The 25,732-nt window shown below is 46.1% G+C and overlaps 1 protein-coding gene across 3 annotated transcripts in view; it reads right to left on the bottom strand.

Annotated features, from left to right (window-relative positions):
* Positions 1–393: 393 nt before the first annotated feature.
* Positions 394–25,732, bottom strand: part of LOC140205884 (acetyl-coenzyme A synthetase 2-like, mitochondrial) — an 88,587-nt gene continuing 63,248 nt past the window's right edge. The window contains exons 9-14 of one of the 3 annotated variants that reach the window (XM_072273728.1): positions 20,789–20,901; positions 17,741–17,867; positions 14,114–14,241; positions 13,054–13,117; positions 10,557–10,678; positions 394–6,887 (exon numbers count right to left, since the gene is read on the bottom strand). In XM_072273728.1, coding sequence (XP_072129829.1) covers positions 6,699–6,887; positions 10,557–10,678; positions 13,054–13,117; positions 14,114–14,241; positions 17,741–17,867; positions 20,789–20,901 — 743 coding nt within the window. In that variant the 3' untranslated portion in view covers positions 394–6,698. The other 2 variants (XM_072273745.1, XM_072273735.1) reach the window with 2 other exon arrangements.

Here is a 25,732-nt window from a genome sequence, read left to right as displayed (position 1 = left end):
AAGGTCAGCGACGATTGGAGGAGGTCGATGGTGGACGAACGGCCTCATCCGTGAGCTCCAAATTTGTGCATTTGACTGTTTCATGAGAATGGGCCCTTTTTCTTCTTTTGTTTTCTTTACTAACCATATAGTCGAATTAAGAATTATAAAGTTCAATCGTTTAATCGCATATTGTGTACTGTTCGTTATTTCATGGTACTGATTTGTAACAGGGAACACATCACGCAGCATCCACCCAAATGAGGTTTCTTAAGTTTGGCCGGGGGGGGGCACTATCATCCCCTATATTAAGCTGCTAGCCAAAGCAAGAGTTACAAATGTAACCATTCTGTTATTTACACCTCTCACAATTTTATATAAGGTCACCCCCCCCCCAACCCCCTACACTTTGAAGAATAAAGCCACAGTCTCTCCAGTTCCAAATCCTTGTGAACCTTGTACACCATACCCAGCTTAATGGCATCCTTCCTACAGTCTGGCAATTAGAAATGCACACAATACTCTTTAAGTGTGGTCTCACCAACATCTTGTACAGCTGTAACATGATTTCCTCTCTTGTACTCTTGACAGATGCCGTGTGCAAAATGCTGCCTTTGCCATCCTGTCTACCCATTTTTGCCTCTTTCAAGGAACTACATACTTGCACCTGTAAGTCTCTCTGCTCTACAACACTCTCCAGTGCCTTACATTCACTGTGTAAACCCTGCCCCGGTTTCATCGCCATTGTTATTTTGTGCCATGCCATATGGCGTAGGCGATCATGGTCTCATGGCCATGATGGTTCTTGGCAAAGTTTTCTACAAAAGTGGTTTGCCATTGCCTTCTGTGCAGTGTCTTTACAAGAGTATCAATACTCTTCAGAGATTGTCTGCCTGGCTTCAGTGGTCCCATAACCTGGACTAGAGATGTGCACCAGCTGCTCAGACGGCCATCCATCACCTGCTGCCATGGCATCATGTGACCCTGATCCTGAGTGACTAAGCAGGTGCCCAAGGGTGACCTGCAGGCTAGCAGAGGGAAGGAGTGCCTTACACCTCCTTTGATAGCGATGTGTCTCCACCCCGCCCTGATTTAACTTCCCAAAGGGCAATTCTTCCCTTTTGTCCCAGTGGAGTTCCATCTGCTATTCCTTGGCACAGTTTCCTAATTGACCTGGAACCTGTGGTATTCTTAGATTGCTCTACAATACACCATCCATTTTACTTACTAAGCATGCCAACTACATTCTCATCCCTAAATATTAAAATAGATGACAGTGGACTCTGCACCGATCCCTGTGGCTCACCTCTAGCAAGTCCTCAACCAAAAAAACCTTTCACGACTCTGACCCTACCACCAAGCCAACTTTGTATCCAGTTGGCTAGCTCATCCTGGATCTCATAAGATCTAACCTTCCGGACCAGCAGACTATGCAGAGGCCTTGCTAAAGTCCATGTGTAGACAATGCCTACTGAACCATCTTTATTGAACATCGTGGTCACCTCTTCCGCAAGAAACTACCAAATTTGTGAGACACTATTTCACACACACACAGCCATGCTGACTATGCATTATCAGTCCTTGCCTTTGTACGTGCAGATAAATCCTATCTCTCGGAATCTCCTCAGTGATTTACCCCCAACTGATGTTAGGCTGACTGGCCTGTGATACCCTGGCTTGTCCTCGCAGCTCTCTTAAATAAAGGCACGTCATCAGCCACCCTGCAATCTTCCAGTACCTCACCCATAGCTAGTAATGGTTTAAGTACAGGACTGTGCTAAAGTCTTAGGTGTATATAGTGCCTAAGACTTTTGCACAGTACTGTACTTGTCAATGGGGAGCAAAGAGCAAGTTTGCAAATCTGGTGGGAGCAAAAGATGTTGGGAATGGTGAGGGTGGAGTGCCATGGGAGGGGTGTGGAACAGGTGGCATGAGTGCCAGGGGTGGGGGGCAGTGACAGGGATTGCAGACACAACCAGCCCTGAAACACCAGACAAGGTCATTTGATTGCAAACAATTGATTTATTGATCATTACAGATGTCTCTTTGGTGCTTCCCACCCTCTCCCCTCTCCCTGCCTCCTTCCCACTCTCAGTACATAATAGAGACCCATATCACAATCAAGTTTATCGTCATTCACATCATAATTTTTTGTGGCAGCAGTACAGTGCAATACATAAAATTATCACATTACTGTGCGAAAGTCTTAAGCACCCTAGTTATATATATGTACCCAAGACTTTTGCACAGTGCTGTAAATTTGCCAAAGCCCCATCAATTTCTTTCCTAGCTTCCCACAATGTTCTAAGACAGGCTTGGTCAAGCCCCAGGGATTTATCCACCTTTAAACACTTTAAGTCCACCAGCACCTCCTCAGTTGTAATGTGGATATGCTTCAAACTTCACTTTTCCTGAGTTCCTGAGTTTCCATGATCTCCTGAGCATCTCACCCCATATCCCAAGAGTGAGACTGTTTTCAGGAGAACCATCCGCCCTCTACTCACTCCAGCCCAACCCAGCTGGAAGTTTAGATGGTTCCATGGGAATGGTGTTGGCTGGAAAGAATTAAGATCTGCAAAACATCTAATTGGAATGAACCAAGGACAGTGGAAGTAGGCAAACCAAAGGCCTTTATTCTTGCCATGTGGTTGAAGGAAGGTGCCATTTTGTGAGACTGTCCCTGCAGCCACCAATTTTGTGAACTGGTTCTTGCTCAGAGATGGCTTGATCAGAGCAATTGAAAGCAATCCGTTTACTGCTGGTGTGGTTGTGTAAACTAGAGATCATTTCCTACTGGAAATTGTCTATTTGGTTAGGTAGCAATGGTAGGCTTGTAGAAAGGACAGCCTGAGGTAAGCTGAGCCCAGTGTTTGGCTGACCTGGCTAAACTGGGTGGAAGTGGTCTGAGAGAGCAAAGAAAGTGGCATGAAGGCAACAATGTTCTTTGTAGCCTTGGGCAAATCCAGTGAGAAGCTGACACCAACCAGTCAGCTGGGCCTGAGCCAATGAAATCGAAACACAACAGTTCGATCGAGTAAGAATGGAGAATTTCAGGAGAAGCAACAAGAAGTTTTGAGACCAACCCTCGCGCAAGTGCATGACCCCATGTCAGAAACGTGGAGATTACATCAGGATCCAGAGGAACATTTGGCCAGTGTAAACTCCTATTCCCAGGGATCATGTTTTCTATTCTGACTGTTCATGGAGGGTCAGAGAAACCTAGCAGGTGCGTACACAGATAATTCAGTTTGGTATGATTTGAATGTTTGTTAACTGAACCAAACATGGTATTTGTCAATTAATGCAGATTCTCTCTATGCCCACCTGATCATTATTGTTGAGCGTACTTACAACCAACAATGGAGCATTGGGTGCGCCAGAGGCCTCCGCCAGTCTCCTTGTGATTAAGGTCAACGTGACTCCAGGCTTTTCTCGCTGTGAACTAGTTCTCAAGAAGATCCTGGACTACCTGGTACCATCCATCTCCACTAAGCCCAATCCACTTAGTGTCCAGAACACCACTGATCTCAAAAAAAAATCTCACACAGAATGCTGGAGGAACTCAACAGATCAGCCTCCCATCGATGGAGGGAAATAAACAGGTGGGCTGGGACCCTTCCTATATGCAATGACTGGGAACTTCACAAGTAAATGAACAAAATCTGAGCAGCCAGCTCATCTTCTGCCCGGTCCATGTAGCAGAAGGATCAGATGAACCAGTGCCCATGTCAATCCATTCTCAGGTACTGGATGCACTAACCCACAGACTGCCCCTCTCCACCAAACCCACACAGTGAGCCTCAGTGTGAGGGGAGAGAGAGCCCGTCACTTCAAGAAAGCTTCATTGAAGTAGAGAGCTGATGCAAAGAGATCAATGTAAGGAACTGACAAGGTGCAACACGTCCCGCTGAGTGTTTCCGCACCTTCCGCTTTTGTTGTCATCGATCTTGTTTTATTTAGTCAAAGCAGTACTTGTGCAGATAATGAGGTGGTTTGACCGGTGTCCAGTTGCAATTACATGGAGTTCCTGGGCAAAGGGTTTCTTTTTGTTCTCTATAAGACACAGGAGCAGAATTAGGTCATTAGGCCCATGGAATCTGCTTAACCATTCCATCATGGATGATTTACTATCTCTCTCAACCCCATTCTTTGCCTTCTCCCAATGATCTTTGATGGTCTGACTAATCAAGAACATATCAACCTCCGCTTTAAGTATACTCAATGACTTTGTCGCCATGGCAGTCTGTAGAGGCCATGAATTCCACAGATTCACCACCCTCTGGTGAAAGAAATTCCTCCTCATCTCCGTTCTAAATAGACGCCTCTCTATGCTGAGGCTGTGCCCTCTGGTCCTACGCTCACCCATGATAGGAAACATCCTTGCCACCTCTATTCTATCCAAATCTTTGACTATTTGATAGGTTTCAATGAAATCTCCCCCTCCTCATTCTTCTAAAAATCCCGTGAGTACAAGCCCAGAGCCAACAATGCTCCTCAGATGTTAACCCTTTCATCGCCAGAATCATTCTCATGAACCTACTCTGGACCTTCTCCAATGCCAGAATAATTGAAGCAGTGATGGAAAAGTTTTGTGCTGGAGTCAGGACTCGATACTTGCTTGCCTTCACCATTCAATGTTGCTAATCATTTTAAGTCGCCTTATAAACGTATTTTTCCTTTAACTGCTGTTCTGGCAGCTCTCTTGTTCCATCCCAAAAGCAGGTACAGGGCTGTGTACTTAACTCTAGACTGTTTACACTGAAAATGGACCTGTGGGAAATCTTCTTTTCCCTTTTTCCTTAAACTGTGGCGCACCAGATTCAATATTTAAAGGTCTGTGTAAAATCTTGTAGCAAGATATTCCCTCCAGAGGTTTGGGGGGCACCGACTGTTTAAGACATTCTGAAGAACCCAAGACTTGAACTGCGAGGGCAGAGACTATAAGTTCACTCTGCGTGTCTCGGACAGTAACATTTCTTTTCCAGATAGGCTGAATGCCGTTTACTTTTGGTTTGATGTACAGAGCGATGTGTCTGCAAGGATGGCCCTCTGTTTCCCCGAAGAGCACAAGCACTCTGTCTGGCTGCAGCTGATTGAGGAAGACCCTAGCCAGAGTCAACCCATGTAAATCTGATAACATGTACTTGGTCGGGTGCTGAGGGACTGTGCAGTCCAGCTAACTGAGGCTCTAAGAGACACCTTCAAAATCTTTCTGGAACGGTCCACTGACCCCTCAGGCTTCAAGGCAGCCACTATCACCCCAGTACCCACAAGGGTGACAGTAACTACTGTCCAGTGCCACTGTCCTCAACAACAATGGAGTGCTTTGAGTGGCTGATTATGGATCATATTAAATCCCATCTTCCTGCGACGTTGTACCTTTCCAGTTCGCTTATCACTCAGATCAGTCCAATAATGATGTCATTGCTTCTGCACGCCATTCTGTCCTGTCCCACCCAAAAACGGTGCTTCATATGCCAGGATACTGTTCACTGACTTCAGCTCGGCATGTAATGGGATCATCCCTCAGAAACAGTCTTCGCTGGGTCTCAACACCTCTGTAACTGGATCCAGAACTTCTTGACAGATAGGCCACAGTCAGTCCATGTTGGCAGAAACACCTCTAGCTCCATCACGCTGAGCGTTGTCCCTCACGAGAGCTGTATGCTCAGCCTGCTGCTGTTCACACTGCACTGCTAGAACCTGTTCAAGCTGAATCATCAGGTCCGATGATGACACAACAGTGGTTGGCCTCATCAACAATGACGAACTTCCCGCGTACAGAGAGGAGGAGGGGCGGCTGGCAGAATGGGGCAAACACAACAACCTGAGTCTCAAAGTGGACAAGACCAAAGAGATGATTGTGAACTTTAGAAAAGTGCAGGCTGGCCAGTCCTCACTGGACATAAACGGCTCCTCCGTGGAAAGAGTTAGGAGCACCAAGTTTCTGGAAGTACACATAGCGGATGATCTCACCTGGTCCTTCAACACCACTTCTTTGGTCAGGAAAACACAGCAGCATCTGCACTTTCTGAGGAGATTGAGGTGAGCAAGACTCCTGCCCCTCCCCTTCCTCCCCATTTTAACCAATTTTTACAGGAGCATCATCGAGAGTGTTCTAACCACCTAGTACAGGAATTGCAAGGCATCTGACCACAAGTCCCGACAAAGGATTGTGAGGAATGCTGAGAGGATCATCGGGGTCTCTCTTCCACCCATCAGAGATATTTATCAGGAGCACAGTGAATGCAGGGCCCTTAGCATTGTTAATGAGCCCTCTCATCCATCACAAACCTCTGACCCCCTCACATCAAGCAGGAGCTACTGGAGCTTTATGGCAAGGACTGTAGGATGGGAAACAGCTTCTTCACCCAAGACGTGAGATTACTGAACTCCCTGCCACTACTCAGGTCTCATCAAGTACTGTGAGTGAGTTATATGTAGTGTGTTGTGTACCTTGGCCCAGGGGAACGTTTCTTTTGGCAGTGTACGTGTGACAAGTGACAATAAACTGAACTGGCCAATCCTTCCCCAAAATTCCCTCAGGAGGAAAGAATTGGCCATTTTCAGGACAGTCCAGTCCAGTCCAGTCCAGTCCACTGCATGCAGTGTGTTCACAGTACTGATCCAGGCCCGGGCGTGGAGAGGGCAGCGGGGAGCCACAATCTGTTGCACTCCAGTGTGGTTTTACAAAAATAAAAAAAAAGTTTCTCAGTGAGTTAAAACCCAGCCTTTCCTTCAGCTCTGTTCTTCAGCATCTCCTTGTGCCCAGCAACAATCTCCTGCACAGCTGTGTGGTCATCCAGCGTGGTGAGGTCTCCCAGCTCGTCCAGTTTACACTCCACTATCTTCCTCAGGACTCGCCGCATTATCTTGCCCGAGCGGGTCTTGGGCAGCCGCTTCACAATCTGGAAAGAGCAAATGGCCCACCTTTAGTGCTCTTCTCTCAGCCATGACCCGCGAGGGCAGCAGAGAGTGGACTGGGTTCAAAATGAAGTGGAAACCCTGGGGAGGGTGGGTAAGAATACGACAGGCAAGGCAGATCAGTACACAATAAAAACGGCCCAGTTATCAACAGGTCATTCCTTTGGTTACAGACAACTAATTTATGGGCACTCCTACATCCAACGAGCCCCCATAATATTAAATTCATAGGGCCAACATATGTATATAATTAGTTCCTATGACCCAGCTTCCTCAGTGTCTCCATGTTTAGTCATTCACAAATCAGGATTGTTTATTGTCATTGTTCAGTATACAGGTGCAAAGGAGAACAAAGTGATTGTTACTCGGATCCAATTCAGCATTAAAAACACAATAAAAAAAATATATACTAAATATAAAATCAATCCTATCAGACGTAGAAATAACTATTATTTACATAGACTGACTGTATGTGTTCTTTCTTATTAATCTGATCTGATCATCAATTTAACGCCATACATCACAATACTGTGGAGGTACAGTTACCACATTGAAAGATTTTAATGTTTTTCCCAAATTATAAACAATATTAACTTAAGGCCATCCATAAAAACAAGGTCCGTTTGTTACCTGGGATGACTTCTATCAGCAAAATCTAAAATCAGAAACCAGTTGCACTTTCTGAGGAAGCTTAAACAAGCATCACTCCCCGCTAACATCTTAACTACATTCTACAGAGGCGTGGTTGAGAGTGTGCTGACCTTTTGCATCACAACCTGGTACTCCAGCTGCAGTGCTGTCGACAAAAAAGCCTTGCAGAGGGTGGTTAGGGGAGCAGAGAAGGTTATCGGGGTCTCCCTACCTTCTGTCCAAGACCTCTTTCAGAGTCGATGCCTCCAGAAGACACAGTACATCATTAAAGACCCCTCACACCCTCTCCATGAACTGTTTGTTCTTCTGCCATCAGGCAAACATTACAGGAGCATCAAAACTAAAACCACAAGGCTACTAAACAGCTTCCGCCCACAGGCAGTCAGACTGCTAAATAGCTGCTCCACCTGACTCTGCTTTGGACACTTTTAACTTGCACTGGACACTTATAACTGATTTAACTGACATGTGCCTGTTGTGTTTTACTATTTATTGTTATGTTTATTATTTAGTGTTGCATTTGTTATGTTATGATTGCACTGCTCCTGGGAAACGCTGTCTCATTCTGCCCTGCAGAGCTGATGTACGGTTAGAATGACAATAAAGTTTTTTGAATCTTGAATCAATCCTAGACTGTCTAGAATATTTTAGCAGTGTTTCTGAGAAGTGTTTTGGAATGTTTTACAGGTTTAGCAGCATCATATGCTCGCAGATTTGCGGGAGGCCTTGAATCTACACCATTCACTCCTGAAGTTACCACTTGCCCTTCCTGCATTTGCCACATTACCCACTGCTGGGACAGGTATGCTGACAGTGAGATGGGGTGGTAGAAATGGGGTTGGAGGTCACTTGTGGAGAATGGCCACTAGCATAGACTAATAGAGCTGAATGCTCTATTTCTGCTCAAGCCTGCTTGTGAAATGATAACAGTTTAGAGGGCTGAGTTTTGGGGTACAGTTCAAGGTTTGTGTATATTTAAGGCAAGGTTTGACAGGTTCCTGATTATCCAGGTTATGAGGGGATACGGGGAGAAGGCAAGAGATCGGGGCTGAGAGGGAAATGGATCAGCCATGATGAAATGGCGGACAGACTCGATGGGCCGAATGGCCTGATTCTGCTCTGATATCTTATGTTTAATGGCAGGATTTGGTATTGAGGAACAGAGGAATCTTGGGGTCCACATCCTTAATTCTCTCAAAGTTGCCATGGAAGTGCATAGGGTGGTTAAGAAGGTGTACAGGTGTCCCCCGCTTTTCGAACGTTCGCTTTACGAAACCTCACTGTTACGAAAGACCTACATTAGTACCCTGTTTTCGCTTTCAGAAGGTGTTTTCACTGTTACGAAGAAAGGCAGCATGCGATAAAAGGCAGCGTGCACCCCGAGCAGCCGCTCTGCCCCGGATTTGGAACGGCATTGCTTATGCACGTTGCATTGAGCAGCCGTTTGCAAGATGAGTTCTATGGTGTCGGAAAAGCCTGAAAGAGTAAAGGTGTTACACTTAGCGTAAAACTAGACATAATTGTCGGCCCAGATCAGAGGCGATGCAATCGGCAATCACCTCTGATCTGCACCGGCATTTCCGGGCAGCACCCAATTAATTAGCATGTTTATTTCGGTTTTTTTGTTAACTATGTGCTGTGTGCCTCCTGGCTACCGCTGCGTTCTTCGCGGCAATGTATCAGGTCGGCAGCCCGTCTAACACACCATCATCAGTGAGCTCGGTGCTGTTTTCCCAATTCCGGTAAGTGATAATACACTGTACATACATTATTTCTACTTTATATAGGCTGTGTATTTTTACATGTTATTTGGTAGATTTGGCAGCTTCATAATTTAAAGGTTACTGGAGAGCACGTTTATGCCAACAGCGCTTGCGTGAGATTTTCTGCCGAGAGCACTTGCATGAGATTTTCGCTACGGAGATCTGTGCAGGCAATCGTTGCAGAGAAGTATTTCTACTTTATATAGGTTGTGTATTTATCATATCACTCCTGCTTTTACTATATGTTACTGTTATTTTAGGTTTTATGTGTTATTTGGCATGATTTGGTAGGTTATTTTTGGGTCTGCGAACGCTCACAAAATTTTCCCATATAAATAAATGGTAATTGCTTCTTCGCTTTACGACATTTCGGCTTACGAACCGTTTCATAGGAACGCTCTACTTTCGGATGGCAGGGGAAGCCTGTGTAGTCATTGGCCCTCATTATGTTCAGTGCTGGTAGCCTCATTCTGGGAAGGGTGTGGAAGCTTTAGAGAAGGTGAAGAGAAGATTCACCAGGATGCTGCCTGGATTAGAGAGCATATTTTATGAGGATAGGTTGAATGAGCCTAGAGCTTTTCTCACTGTACTAAAGGAGGATGAGAGATGACTTGAGATAAAGGTGTACAGAGTGGAGAGCCAGCAGCTTTCTCGCAGGGCAGAAATGGCTAATATCAGAGACCCTTCATCAAGACTGCAAAGGAAGAGGACAGAAGCCAAAATAAGAACGTGGGGGTCGGGGAAGGAGTACAAACTGGCATGTGGTAGGTGAAAGCAGATGATGGGGAAGGTAGGTGGGTGTCGGGACAGGGCGGGGTGAGGGAGAGGATGAGGTAAGAAGTTGGGAAATGATAGGTGGAAGAAATTAATGGGAATATGGGAAGACTTGATGGGAATGTGGAGAGAATGAAATGGGATTAGTGTAGGATTATTGTAATTAGGAACTTGATGTTTGGCATGGATTTGACGGGCTGAAGATGACTCTATGAGCAGGTGAAGGTTTGGTCAATCAGCCATATGTTCTATAATCCATTCCTACTTTGCTTGACCCTGTGATATTGCCGGGTTTGAGTGCTTTGTCCACTGACACTTGCCCTGGGCCCAGACATTGCAAGGTATACAGTAAGTTACTGAAACCGTCCCTGCTACTCCTGCACCCCGGGGTTACACGTGGACAGACACCGTACTGTGTGCATTAGAGCAGTTCCTGGTCCAGGACGCACCACACCCGGACATTACCTGGATAAAGTCAGGAGCAGCGTACTTCGCAATCTTCCGAGAGACGATATCTCTCAGTTCCTCTCTGATGACCTGCTCAGACATGTCAACTCCGTCCTTTAAAACAATGAAGACGTAGGAAGCTGGCGAGAGAAACACAAGGACTATATTAACCACTTCCTCCCCAACTCCAAGAAGTAGCCCTGCCGGAGAAAAGTCTTTCTCAACGTCAGAACTGAACCCCAGAATAGGCTGGTGACCTCCTGATCTCTCGGAGGTCAACACAAGTAGGTTGGACAGTAAAAAAGGCTTACAGCACATTCTCCTTCATCAGCTGGGGCAACGAGTACAAGAGTCAGGAAGTCATGATTCTGTTGAGTATAAAACTGCTTAGGCTGCATTTTGATTATTGTGTCCAGTTTTGGTCACAGGAGAGGTGCAGAGGAGGCTCACCAGACCGCTGCCTGCATTAGAGAACTTTCACTCAAAGAGAACGGTGGACAGACCTGGATTGTTGCTGGAACATCAGAGACCGTTGGGAGCCCTGGCAGAAGCGTATAAAGTTTTCAGAGAGACAGATAGAGTTTCTTTCCCAGAGTAGAGGTGTGAAATATAGAGGGCATTGCTTTAAGGTGAGGGGAAACATTTAAATAAGTGTGTTTTACTGGAGCCTGGAAGCAGCCTCTAGTAATGGTGGCAGAAGCAGTCACAATAGTTGTATTTAAAAGGCATCTAGACAGAGCCATGAAAATCTATCCTGGGCTCAACGTATTGTTGCAATTACAAAGAAGGCACAGCAGTTACTTTATTTCATTAGGAGTCTGAGGAGGTTTGGTATTTCACCAAAGACTCCAGCAAATTTCTATAGCTATACCTGTAGAGAGCATTCTGACTGGTTGCATCACCTTCTGGTATGGAGCGGCCACTGCACATGACTGGAAAAAGCTGCAGAGAGTTGTAAACTCAGCCAGCTCCATCCATGGGCAATAGCCTCCCCAGCATCAAGGACATCTTCAAAAGGCGATACCTCTAAAAGGTGGCATCCATCATTAAGAGCCCCCATCACCCAGTACATGGTGAGACCACACCTGGAGTATTGTGTGCAGTTTTGGTCCCCTAAACTGAGGAAAGACATTCTTGCCATAGAGGGAGTACAAAGAAGGTTCACCAGATTGATTCCTGGGATGGCAGGACTTTCATATGATGAAAGACTGGATCGACTAGGCTTATACTCTCTGGAATTTAGAAGATTGAGGGGGGATCCGATTGAAACATATACAATTCTAAAGGAATTGGACAGGCTATATGCAGGAAGATTGTTCCCAATGTTGGGGAAGTCCAGAATGAGGGGTCACAGTTTGTGGATAAAGGGGAAGCCTTTTAGGACCGAGATGAGGAAAAACTTCTTCACACAGAGAGTGGTGAATCTGTGGAATTCTCTGCCACAGGAAACAGTTGAGGCCAGTTCATTGGCTATATTTAAGAGGGAGACAGATATGGCCCTTGTGGCTAAAGGGATCGGGGGTATGGAGATAAGGCAGGTACAGGGTTCTAAGTTGGATGATCAGCCATGATCGTACTGAATGGTGGTGCAGGCTCGAAGGGCCGAATGGCCTACTCCTGCACCTATTTTCTATGTTTCTATGCTCTCTTCTCAGTGCTATCATCAGAGAGGAGGTACAGGAGCCTAAAGATGCACACGCAACATTATATGAACAGCTCCCTCCCCTCCACCATCAGATCCAACTCATGAACACCACCTCACTATTTTTTTGCTCTTTTTAAATAATTTAATTTTTTCCATATTTATTTCTGGTTGTAGCTCATTTTTTTATGTATTGCTGCTGCAAAACACTTAGTTTTTTTATGTGTACTGCTCTTTTATAGTAAAGTTTTCGATATTTAGAAACTTTTCATTTCATTATTTTTGAAAGCATCTTTGCTTTACAAATTTTTTTACATATGCCTAAGACTTTTGCAGACTACGCTAGTGATATTAAACCAGAGAAAGACACACACACACAACGCCATTGCTAGCACTTCTCCTCTATTAGCTATCTACCGAATAAACATTTCACTTTTTTAGACGTTATGTTGTAACTTTTTGCTTCCCTATACTTGTTTCTCAACCTGTGGCATGATCTGTGACATCTGGGGAAAAAAAATTACAGCAGCGTTTTAATCATTTAAGCACCTTATTTTCTCGTGTGTTTTCCATAGGGTAGCATTGTGTCATCCACATTTTGGTCCAAGACCGGAGAGTGTTTGTTATCTTCCATAGATGCTGCCTGACTTGTCGAGTTCCTCCACCATTGTGTGCGTGTGTCGTGTTCAAGATTTCCAGCACCTGCAGAACCTCTGGTGTTTATGATTGTATCATCTATCCTCCCGTCACTTAAGTATTGTTTCCCCTCCCGAACCCAATCACATAGGAACAAATATACAGCAACTCTTCACCCTAAGGAACGCCACTCCCTACAGCTACTTAACTCAGTCCGCCTCTCTCCATTCCTCTTACCTTCCCCCTTGATCTCATGAGCACATCCGATTGCCGCAGACTCAGCCACAACTAGGTGTTGGTTCTGAAAGTTCAAAGAAAACTCAAGTATCAGTGCTTTAATCTGGCTATCTGCTTCAAAGATTCCTGTCCTTACAGGACTAGATCAACCCAGGAGCGAGGCCTGGGTAGAATGGACTTGGAGATGATATTTCCTGTAGTGGGAGAGTCTTAGGATCTGAGGGCACAGCCTCAGAATAAAAGGACCAAGAAAAGGAATTTCTTCAAACAGACTGGTAAATCTGTTACAACAGTGGGCTGTGGAGGACAGGTCTCTGGGTATGTTTAAGGCCGGCTCTTGATTAGTAAAGGCAGTTGAGAGTAACAGGGAGAAGGGGAGAATGGGGGAAAATAAAATAACCATGATTGAATAACAGACCTCGAAGAGGACCACAACCTTGTCGTAGGGTTTGAAAGCTTCTGTGCCTCAGTGACCCAGAGAGATGGAGCCAGGGCTTTGTGCTTTGGCTCTTGGTAGGGTCACCCATGTCAACCAGGGTCAAAGGGTAGAGGCCACACTAAGAGTGGTCCATCGGACCTCCAGGTTCGGAGGTTCAGCTCGAGGCTGGTAACCCTGACAGGTCAAAAAAAAACAATTGTAATGGAAACAGCGATGAAGAATCTTTCTCTCTCTATGTGCGGCTGAGGACCCCGGGCCACAGAGAGAAGATGGCCAAGGACAGACAGAGATAGAGGACCTTCATTGCTGCCCTAAACACCAGCTGCGTAACAGACAGCAAGTAAGTAAATAGCAGAGTGGACTTAATAGGCCAAATGGCCTAACTCTGCTCCAATATTTTTATTTTTGGTATATTTTATCAGAATCAGGTTTATTATCACTGACATACGTCACAAATGAAATGTGTTGTTTTGCGCTGGCGAGAGAGGATGCGTTGGTGTGAAAACCTACAGCCCATGAGGTGATTCTTTCAATAAGTCCCCAAAGAAGAAATACCAGCTGATACTATTAAGTTTGAAGTGCAAGTTCACCACCCCAAATCACCCTTCTTGGTTCTCCTACCACTGCGCCTTCAATCTCAGCCGTGCCCAGCCTGTGTCCGCTGATGTTAATGACATCGTCCAGCCTGCCCGTGATCTGGTAATAGCCTTTTGCAGATCTGTACGCCCCATCGCCTGTGAAAAAGTGGTCTGCGGAGAGAAAGGAGAGAAGGTGCTTTCTCAGAGATCGTTCACTGTGGCCGTGACTTTCTTTACCCTGCTCTTGCACCAGGAGTTTTGCTGCCCCTTTAATGTCAGCCCCACAATGATCAGTAGTTTCCTCGATGCCTCCCAAGGGGTCTTCTCACTGCCATCTCACCCACAGCCTGACAACCCCCCTGGTTTTGACATTCTTATCCTGTTACAGGAGTAAAACTGAACTTCAGATTCCCAATCTCGAGCAGGAGGAATCTCATTTTTTCAGCATTCCTATTCCGCAGTCCCGATCTTGACATAATTTAGACGAGTGCTGCTTCAGCATAGAATAAGATGGCACAGAAGATGACTATTCGGCCCATTAAGCCTGTGCAAGTTCTTTAACGGTTCTCTCCAATAGTCCTCATCAAGGAAGGGATGGGACCATTTGTCAGCAGTCTAACCTCTCCAGTCCATTCTACCATATCCACTACCTAACTGCACAAGCAAGACTTTACCTCATTACCTTATTTGGTAATGAAATACCCAACCATTTTATTTATTTAGACCAACTGGTACCGTAATTTTAAATTATCAGTCAACCCAGAACTTAGTGCTAATTGCTGTACAGAAATCTACTACCGGCAATGTGTTGGAACATTTCATAACTTCAACACTGAAAGGCCTGGAATCAGTGATTCCAGGCAATCTCTCCATTTACTTCAGCTTTTATTATTTGAGATGTCAATCTCATAACATTTCAAACTTATTACTTCCATGAACCACTTTAACTTCTGTCAATTCTCCTGGTAAATTATCCTTTGGATCTGGGTATCATTCTGATAGGGATGGGCTGCTGTCCATCACAGGTTATAATCCCCACTCTGCCAGTTACTCCTTTGGTAATTTATTACTGTCACATGATTAAGACATGCTCTTTAATCCAGGCAAAATCCTAGTAAATCTCCTCTACACTCTCTCTAAGCCTTCCATATCCTTCCTGTAGTGAAGCAACCAGAACTGAACACAATACACCAAGTCTAACCAGAGTTTATAGAGCTGCAGTATTACTTGTGGCTCTTGAGCTTGGCACGGACTAGAAGGGCCGAGATGGCCTGTTTCCGTGCTGTTATGGTTATATGGTTGAACTCAATTCCCCAGTCAATGAAACCCAACACACCATATGCCTTCTTAACCAACCGAGGGTTCTATGGACCTGGACTCCAAGGTTCCTCTGTTCCTCCTCACTGCTAGGAATCCTACCATTCACTTTGTACTCTGCCTTCAAGCTTGAATCCAAAGTGAATCACTTCACACTTTTCTGGATTGAACTCCATCTGCTACTTCTCAGCCCCAGCTCTGCTTCCTGACTATGTCCCATTGCAAACCACAACCTTCTACACTATCCACAACATCAGAGGGTCCTCAATGTCATATTCAAACTTTCAAAATCACAAAGATTTTTTTTTTATCTTTATCATTTTTTTTCATCACTTCCTTGAAAACATCAACCAGGATTCATGAGGCATGATCTGGCCTTCATAAAGCTATGCTGACTATCCCTAATAAGACTATGCCTCTCCAAATGCTCTTAAGTCTTGTCCTTAAGAATCCTCTCCAGTAGTTTTGCCACCATTACACCAGAAGACATTGGAGCATAACTAGGCCATTTGGACCATTGAGTCTGATCTGCCATTCCATCATGGCTGATTTAAAGAGTCAGCATGGTAATAAGGTCTTCTGGCCAACAAGCCCATGCCGCCTGGTTACACCCATGTGACCAATTAACCTTCTAGCCTGTACATCTTTGGAATGTGGGAGGAAACAGGAGCACCTGGAGGAAAACCAAGCAATCACGGGGAGAATGCACAAATTCCTTGGACACAACGACGGGAATTGAACCTGGGGTGTGCCGCCGCTGTAACTGTGCTACACTATCCGTTAGGCTGCCATGTCTCACCACTGATGTAAAACTAACTAGTCCACGATTACCAGGATTATCCCTTCTTGTTCAAAGGTACGAGATTTACCTTCCTCCGATCTACTGGTGCTACTGCTATGGCCAGTAAGGACGCAAAGATCTTCATCAATGACCCTGCAATCTCTTCCCTCACTTCCCACACTAACCTGTGGTTTATCCTGTCCGGCCCTGGGAATTCATCTATTCTACTATTTTTCAAAAGCTCCAAAGATGCACATCTCTTAACCTCAGCATGCTCCAGCACATTCATCTGTTCTACAATAGCCTCACATTCATCAAGGTCCCACTTCCTAATGAAGCAAAGTATTAATTAAGAACCTCCCCTACCTCCTCCTCCTCCTCCTCCTCCTCCTCCAGGCACGTTTCCCCCTTTATCCCTTTATCTCTGAGTGGTCCTACCCTCACTCTAGTCATCTCCTGCAACTCACGTACGTGTAAAATGCAAACACGAGGAAATCTGCAGATACTGGAAATTCAAGCAACACACATCAAAGTTGCTGGTGAACACAGCAGGCCAGGCAGCATCTCTAGGAAGAGGTACAGTCGACGTTTCAGGCCGAGACAAAGGGTCTCGGCCTGAAACGTCGACTGTTCCTCTTCCTAGAGATGCTGCTTGGCCTGCTGCGTTCACCAGCAACTTTGATGTGTGTTACATGTAAAATGCCTTGGGATTTTCCATAATTTTATTCATCAAGACCTTCTGACGTCCCTTTTTAGCTCTCCTGAGTCCTTTTTAAGCTTCATCCTGACTACCTTATAACACTTAACAGCCATGTTGATCTTTGCTTCCTAAACTAAAGTATGCCTCTATGCATTCCTCTTCCTCTTGACTAAAAGTTCCACCTCTTGTCAACCACGGTTCCTTCACCCTACCTTCTTTTCTCTGCCTCAATGGGACAAACCTATCCAGGACCCTATGCAAGTGCCCCCTAAACAAGCTCCACACCTGTGTTGTGCAGATAAAGTGCAGTGCAGGTAGACAATAAGGAGCAAGAGCCATGACAAGTAGATTGTGAAGTCAGGAGTTCCTGATATCAAACAATTCAATATTCTTACAACAGTGAGACAAAAGCTGTCCTTCAGCCTGGCAGTTCATGCTTTCAGGTTTTTGAACTTTCTCCTTGAGGGGAAGGGAGCGGACAGAAAATATCTGGGGTCTTTGATTGTGCTGGATGGTTTACTGAGACGGCAGGAAGTATAGACAGAGATCTTAGACGTGGCTAGTTTCAACTATCCATTCAATTCCACTTAGCAACTGACTGCTGAATTGACCTCTGAACTGTTCAAGGTGCTCCAGATCTAACAGCTCATTGGGTGAGCAGTTTTTGCTTCATTTGCTCTCCACCATCCCAGTTCTTTGGCTTTATTCCATGTCTTCCAGTTACCAGCCATTCTGCTGGCAAACTAGTTACTTTGTCAAACTTCTCCTACTAACATTCTCTACCTCAGACAGTGTGCACAGTCTCTCCCGAGGACGCAATTCCCTCTTCCCTGCAATAAATCTCCTATGATCGATGCAAAGAGTGCACTCACTGGGGTAGGGCTTGAAATAAGTGTTCACAAATCTGTTGTGGTCGTTGTAGATAGTCCTGGCCATCCCAGGCCACGCCTGGGCGATGCATAGCGAGCCAGAGATATTGTTGCCCGTCAACCTCCTACCCTGGAACAGACAGAGCAAAGTCAGTACGTAGAACAATACAGCACGGTACAAGGCCCTATGGCCTACAATGTTACACCATTCTTTTAACCTACTCCGAGATCAATCTAATCCTTCCCTCCCACATGGTCCTCAATTCTTCTTCATCCATGAACTATCTAAAGGTCTCTTTAATGTCCCCATTCTATCCGCCTCTACCACCACCCCCATCAGTAAATTCCAGGCACTTGGCTCTCTGTGTAAATCTCCTCTAAAATGTTGCCGCTCACTTTAAAGGGATGTCCTCTGACATGAGCCGTTGGCACCCTGGGGAAAAAGGCAGTGGCTGTTCACTGTGTCTACGGCTTTTATCAATTTGTATACTTCTATCACCTCCCATCCTCGTTCACTCCAAAGAGAAAAGCTCAAGCCTATCTTCATAAGACATGCTCTCTAGTCCAGGCAGCATCCTGGTAAACCTCCCCTGTACCCTCTCTTGTGCTTCCACATCCTTCCTATAATGAGGTGACCAGAACTGAACACAGTACTCTAAGTGGGGTCGAACCAGACGTTTATATAGCTGTAACATTACCTCATGGCTCTTGAACTCAGTCCCTGACAAATGAAGGCCAATGCACTGCACTCCTCCTTAACCATCCTATCAATTTACGCAGCAGCTCTGAGAGATCTGTGGACTTGGACCCCAGGTTTCTCCACACTGCTAAGAATTCTGCCATTAACTTTGCATTCTGCCATCAAGGTAGTCTTCCAAAGTGAATCCCTTGGCATTTTTCTGCAGTGAGATCAAGGGACCGAGTTAACTTTACTCAACCGTTGGAGAGCTAACTCAAGCTGCAAATATGAATCATTCTACGGAAGATTACAGGACAAATGAAATAGACTAGTGAACAGGCAAGAAAGAGGCTAACCATACCATACGTCAGGAAGGTTTCCGAAATGACAAGACTGCTCCAACCGCATGGAATAATACTTGCACACAAACCCAGCACAATCATCAGAACAAAAGATCCAACGGCCCGCGTGGACGAAACAAATGTACTATACCAAATCCTTTGTGGAGACTGCCCAAAACACTATGCAGGACAGATGGGGAGAAAACTATCCATGAGACTATATGAACATCAGCTAGCCATAAGAAGATGTGATCCACTGTCACTCATCTCAGGAAATGAAGACCGAGACACAAGTTCGTCTGGAAAACTACAAAAATCCTAGCAGAAGCACAAAAGAAGAAATCAAGGGAATTCTCAGGAGCTTGGTTCTGAATGGAAGACTCTGCTAACAAGCATATGGAACTGGACACAATTTATGAACTAATGCATCTGCAGGATCAGGACCAAGGGGTGAGCTGCGGACACCAGAGAGGCCAACGCTCACAACGACTGATAACCAGGCATACGGGCTAGTGAAGATCACTCAGCTATCCAGTTGGCAGGATCCAGTGGAGACTGACGACCAGTGCGACAGCCAACGAGTCAGACCAACATAAAGATGAGCACTCGGCAGACAGAACACTCCACTGCACACTGATAATGCCACCTCCGCTGGCGATGAAACGTCTGCGACCTAACCTCCAGGCTCAGCAAACAACCCAGAAACAAGCAGCCGACCCGAGCTACCGATCTTCTCTTTCATTCCCAAGGTCACAAGAACCAAGTGAGCAGGAAGACATGAGTGATAGGGCAATACAGCACAGAAACAGGCCCTTCATCCCAAGCAGTCCATGCAAGCCAACATGCCCATCCAAACAAGTCTCATTTGCCCTTGTTTGACCCATATCCTGTCACATGCTGAAAGGTTTGGTGTTGGTTTATTATTGTCATGTACCAAGATAGAGGCAAAAGCTTGTCTTGCATACTGTTTCAACAGACTACACAGTGCGGAGATAGAATAAAGTAAAACAACAACAATGAAGAATAATGTGTAAAAGCTGCAGAGAAAGTGCAGTGCAGGTTAACAACAAGGTGCAGGATCATAAAGAGGCAGATTGTAAGGCCAAGACTGCACCTTTCCATTCAAAAGTCTGATATCAGTAGGACAGAAGCAGTGCTACGGGCTTTCAGGCTTTCGTATCTTCTCCCTGACGGGAGAGAGGAGAAGAGAGAATGCCCGGGGTGGGTGGGGTCTTGGATTATGCTGGCTGCTTTACTGAGGAAGTGAGAAGTATAGACAGAGTTCATGGAGAGGAGGCCGGTTTCTGTGATGTCCACAGCTCTCTGCGGTTTCACGCGGTCACGTGCAACACAGACGCAATGGGAGCTATACACGTGCTGTAGGTGTGGCTGAAAGGTCTCTTTCCACATTACACTTAGAGTCATAGTACCCTACAGCAAAGAAACAGGCCCTTCGGCCCATCCTGTGCATGCCAAACCTGCCTAATCCCATGCCCACCCATCCATGTACCTGTCCAAAGTTCTCCTAAAAGCTGAAATCAAAATCGCATCCACCACTTGTACTGGCAGTTTGCCCCACACTCTCGCCATTCGGAGTGAAGAAGTTCTTCCTCATGTTCCCCTTGAATGCTTCACCTTTCACCCTTAACCTATGACCTCTAGTTCTGGTCTTGCCCAACTTCAGTGGAAAAAGCCTGCTTGCGTTTACCCTATCATTCTACGCTGTTCGAAAGTGCTGTCTTTCGCGAATGGGCCACAGCTGTAGCTGTCATCACCTGCTGACTCACTGCAAATACTGCATTCCTGTGGGACAGGGCACTTCCCCAAACCCACACTTCCCATGGCCTTTCACTGAGAGTTCAAATCACCACATATTCTCCAGCAGGTCCCAGCCAGAACACATTACATTCCCTTTCGCTCCCTCAGTTCAGCGAGCATTATACACAGGCCAGCATCTTACTGATCTCCCCAGGCAAAGTGGCAGCAGCGGAAAAGCGAACCAGAGGGATTCGGACAATGTATCCCGGTTACCTGCTCATCCATGAGGACTGGATCTATTCCAAAGAAGGGCCTCATGGCCATGGCTGGGACGATCTCAGCGTCTCTCTCGGCAGGGTGGGGAGCAATACAGATTCCACCAGTCTCTGGAAGACAAAGTGTCCATTAGTATAGAGGATCAACTTACCTCCAGATCACCATCACCATTACATGCCATGTCGTATGATCTGGGCGATCATGGTCCATGACCATAATTGTTTTTGGCAAATTTGTCTTCAGAAGTGGTTTGCTATCACCTTCTTCTGGGCAGCGTCTTTACAAGTCAGTTGGCCCCAGCCAGTATCAATACTCTTCAGAGACTATCTGCCTAGCAACAGTGGTTGCACAAGCAGGACATGTGATATGAACCAGCCGCTCATATGACCTTCGACCAACTGCTCCCATGGCTTCGGGTGACCCTGATCGAGGGCCTAGGCAGGTGCTACACCTTGCCCAAGGGTGACCTGCAGGCTAGTAGAGGGAAGGAGCATCTTACACCTCCTTTGGTAGAGATGTATCTCCACTCCGCCACTCTCTGAGATACAGCACGGTAAATAAACCCTTCTGGACCAACAAGCCCACGCCATCCAATTACACCCATGTGACCAATTAACGCTACTGACCCGTACACCTTTGGAATGTGGGAGGAAACTGGAGCACCCAGAGGAAACCCACATGGTCACTGAAAGAACATATAAACAGTGGCGGGCATTGAATCCACGTCACTGGTGCTGTAAAAGCATTACGCTAACCACTTCGCTACTGTGCTCCTCTAATTCATCAGATCCTCAAGGCAGATAATCAGCCCTTCACACAGAAACACTGAGAGCCCTCTTTTGCCTCACGAACCATGTCAGCAACAGGGTCTATTTGTAAAGTAATTGTAATAAATGGTCACTGATTACTCAACTTATCCTCACACACGATGCAAGGCTTTCTACTGGCCCCTTCTTCCTGCACAGTTAACCCCTTCAGTTCCTCCGCTGAAGTCCACTTGCCGTGCAAGAGGCACAGCAGTGCAGTTGCCAGCGCTGCCACCTCACAGCTCCCGCAGTCCGGCTTCGGGCCTGACCTTCGGTGCTTGCTGCGTGGAGTCTGCATGCCCTCCCTGTGACCGCATGAATTTCCTGCCGGCGCTCCGGCTTACTTCCCACATCTCAAGGATGCGCAGGCTGGTAGGTTAGCTGGCCACTGTAAATTGTTCCAAGTGCGCTGAGGCTCAGTGATTTGCTGCTCCACTGCAAAGTCCGTTTGAGGTATGCCTCCCACGTAAAGGTTTAAATGCTCAAAGCTTTAGAGAGGGTGCCGAGGGGATTTATCAGGATTCTGCCTGGATTGGAGAGCATGTCCTATGAAGAAGGGCTTTTCTCTTTGGAGCCAAGGAGGATGAGAGGTAGCTTGATAGAGATGTACAAGATAATAAAAGGCATAGATAGAGTGGACCACCAAAAACTTTTTCCCCAGGCTGGAAATGGCTGATGCCATTGGGCATAATTTAAAGATGATCAGAGGAAAGTATCAAACGAAGGCCCCAAATCCTCGGCTTTGTGTATCGCCTGTTGCCGGGGCTGGGGTCGAAATGCTCAGCAGAGATGGTGCTCGGTGTCGAATAGGTAGTCGGAGGCTCGGAGTTTTTCGGACAGACTCGGAGTCAGACTGTGGTCGGATGCTTCCGGGATGCTGCACCAGCAAGTTGGCGGCGCTGGAGGTTCACCGTCTATGTGAGATAATGGGACTTTCGAGTGACTCTGAGACTTTTACTGTGCCATGGTCTGTTCTTATCAAATTACGGTATTGCTTTGCACTGTTGTAACTATATGTTATAATTAGGTGTTTTTTGTTAGTTTTTAAGTCGGTTTGTCATGTGCTTTCGTGATATCATTCTGGAAAAACATTTTTATCACTTAATGCATGCATTACTAAATGACAATAAAAGGGGACTGCGTGTCCTCATAATCATAATAATAATAATAATAGGGGGATGTCAGACACAAGTTCTTTACACAGAGCGTAGTGAATGTGTGGAATGCCCTGCAAGGGTAGTGGTAGAAGAGGCAGATACATCAGGGGCATTCAAGAAACTCTTAGACAGACACATTCCCACCGCTGTCTGAAAGGAGTTTGTACGTTCTCCCCGTGACCGTATGGGTTTCATCCAGGTGCTCTGGTTTCCTCCCACAATCCAAAGACAAAACAGTTGGTTAAGTTAATTAGTCATTGTAAATTTTCCCGTGATTAGGCCAGGGATAAATCAAGGGATTGCTGGGTGGCGTGGCTTGAAGGGTCAGAAGGGCCTATTCTGTGCTGTATCTCAATAAGTAAAACAAATAATTAAATTATGATAGCAAAATGGAGGAGGGAAGGGTTAGGCTGATCTTGGAAAGGTTAAATGGTTGGCAGAAGATCATGGGTCAAAGGGCCTGGCCTGTGCTGTGATGTTCTATGTTCTCTTTTCAACAGTCCAGTGAGACTGACTCTCGCTGTTCCCCCTTCATAACCTCGACTGCTTTCTGGCAGTCCTGATGAAGCGTTTTGCCCTGAAACGGCAACTATATATTCTTTTCAACAGATGCTGCCTGACCTGCTGAGTTCCTCCAGCATTTTGTATGTTTTGCCTCAGTACGATGTTGCATTAATAGACTTCTTTCAGTCACAGGACCAACAGTATAACCCACCTTTATTCGGAGATTGCAAAGGCCCAGAACAGATGGTAATAATACTGAACAACCCTTTTCTCTCAACAAATCAGGGGCAGAACCTTGTCTCCAAGTGTCTCTCTACTCCTATGTTACTGTAGATGGCAGCACTCCCATTATCCATCCAGCAGGGAGAGGCATTGAACCCATTCTTGAGCTTTACGCCTGGAACTCAACACCAGTTCTGTACTGAGGGAGAAGCAGACCATCAGAACTTTAGATGAAAAGACAATGGGGTGACCCGTTGGGCACCCTTTGAGAGAAGGGTAATGCAGTGTGATGTGACCAGAATGAACATTAAATTTTCCTGAATGCTATTGGTATCGCTTTGCTTTGGAAACTGAAGTAGAAAACCTCAGTTTATTAAAGAAGAACGATGCACAGCAAAGCAAATATAGCTCCTCCTCGTTTAACGAAGGACACTTTTGATGGCATCATTTCCGGTTTATCTGCCACCCTTGTGCCTCTCGTTGTCATTCTGGAGACGTGCAGTCCTTTCATCCCCCGTCTCTTCATCTCTTCTGCTGTCTGCTGTTTGTCTCTGATCCTGGAGACGTGCATGCCTCTCCTCTGTCTCTTCTTCTCTCATCTTCTTTTGTCCTGACTCTTTGATCCTGGAGTCGTGCGGCCCTGGCCTCATCCGATTCTTGTTCTCTCCCTCTCCTTGCCGCTTCCTGACGACGTTTGGCATCACCTTTTGACCATAATGTCCCCCTTCCCTTTCCACACGGCATAATTAGGCTGACTTTTTTTTACCCTAATGCTGGATAGAAGATACGAAGCACTAACACCAAAGGATGCTGATTACTCTTGATGATGTGGTTGGCGCTCTCCTAAATGGACGTGATATAGTCACTGCTGTCCTTTGACTGCAGCAAAGGGTTTTATGGGTGTCTCGAAGTACGTCATTACAATAAGATTTAATTATCTCTTATTGATGGGTGGCAGTTAGATCTGCCCCAATCCTGCACATGCTGATGGTGATTAGCAGAATGTGACCGTTCGAAATGGAGCTGCCCTGCCCTTTTGCTCCGGTAGGTGTCGCTGCTGAGGTTGGCCTTGCGCATGCGTCGGGCTGTCGCGTCCTGATTTCCATGATGGCCAATTGGGTCTCAGGTGAAAGCCAGCCTGTTGACTTTTGGCAAATGAGCAATTTTATATGAATATATAACCCTAAACTTTGCCTGTATTCTGCAAGTTGGCGCATTTTAATTCGATTTAGCAAAAAAAAGTGCCGCTGTAATGCACTGTTTGAGCTAATTGGAGGTCACAAACAAACAAACAGAGCAAAAACACAAAATACTCTGCAGATGCTGGGGTCAAAGCAACACTCACAACACGCTGGAGGAACTCAGCAGGTCGGGCAGCATCCGTGGAAACGATCAGTCAACGTTTCGGGCCCGAACCCTTCGTCAGGACTGAAGAGGGAAGGGGCAGAGGCCCTATAAAGAAGGTGGGGTGAGGGTGGGAAGGAGAAGGTTGGTAGGTTCCAGGTGAAAAACCAGTAAGGGGAAAGATAAAGGGGTGGAGGAGGGGAGGCAGGGAGGTGATAGGCAGGAAAGGTGAAGAAGGAATAGGGGAAAGCACAATGCGTAGTAGAAGGAGGCGGAACCATGAGGGAGGTGATAGGCAGCTGGGGGAGGGGGCAGAGTGAAACTGGGATAGGGGAAGGGAAGGAATTACCAGAAGTTGGAGAATTCGATGTTCATACCAAAGGGCTGGAGACTACCTAGACGGTATATGAGGTGTTGCTCCTCCAACCTGAGCTTAGCCTCATCATGGCAGTATGACAAACAGAGCATGAGAGTTTTAGTAGTATATAGATATTAAACCAAGGTCCTATCTGCTCTCTCAGGCAGAAGTAAAAGGTGCCAATCACACTATTCCAAGAAGCACATTTACATGGAGTGCTGCCACAAAAAGAGCAGTATCCATCATCAAAACCCCCCCACCAACCAGGCCACGCCGTCTCTTTGCTACTATCATCAGGCAGGAGGTATCGGGGCCTAAGGACCCACAGCACCAGGTTCGGGAACAACCAACAAGCTCCTGAACCAGTGCGGATAATTTCAACCACCACTGCTCCAAGCTGATTCTACGACCTACAGACTCACTTCCAAGGACACGAAGGATTCTGCAGATGCTGGAAATCCAGGGTAACGCACCCAGAAGGCTGGAGGAACTCAGCAGATCAGGCAGCATCTACACAGGAATAAAGAGTCAACGTCTCGGGCTGAGACCC

This window comes from Mobula birostris, chromosome 1 (genome assembly GCF_030028105.1).
Source record: "Mobula birostris isolate sMobBir1 chromosome 1, sMobBir1.hap1, whole genome shotgun sequence".
NCBI lineage: Eukaryota > Metazoa > Chordata > Chondrichthyes > Myliobatiformes > Myliobatidae > Mobula > Mobula birostris.
Note: the sequence above shows the minus strand (reverse complement) of the source record. Positions and strands in the feature narration are given on the sequence as shown.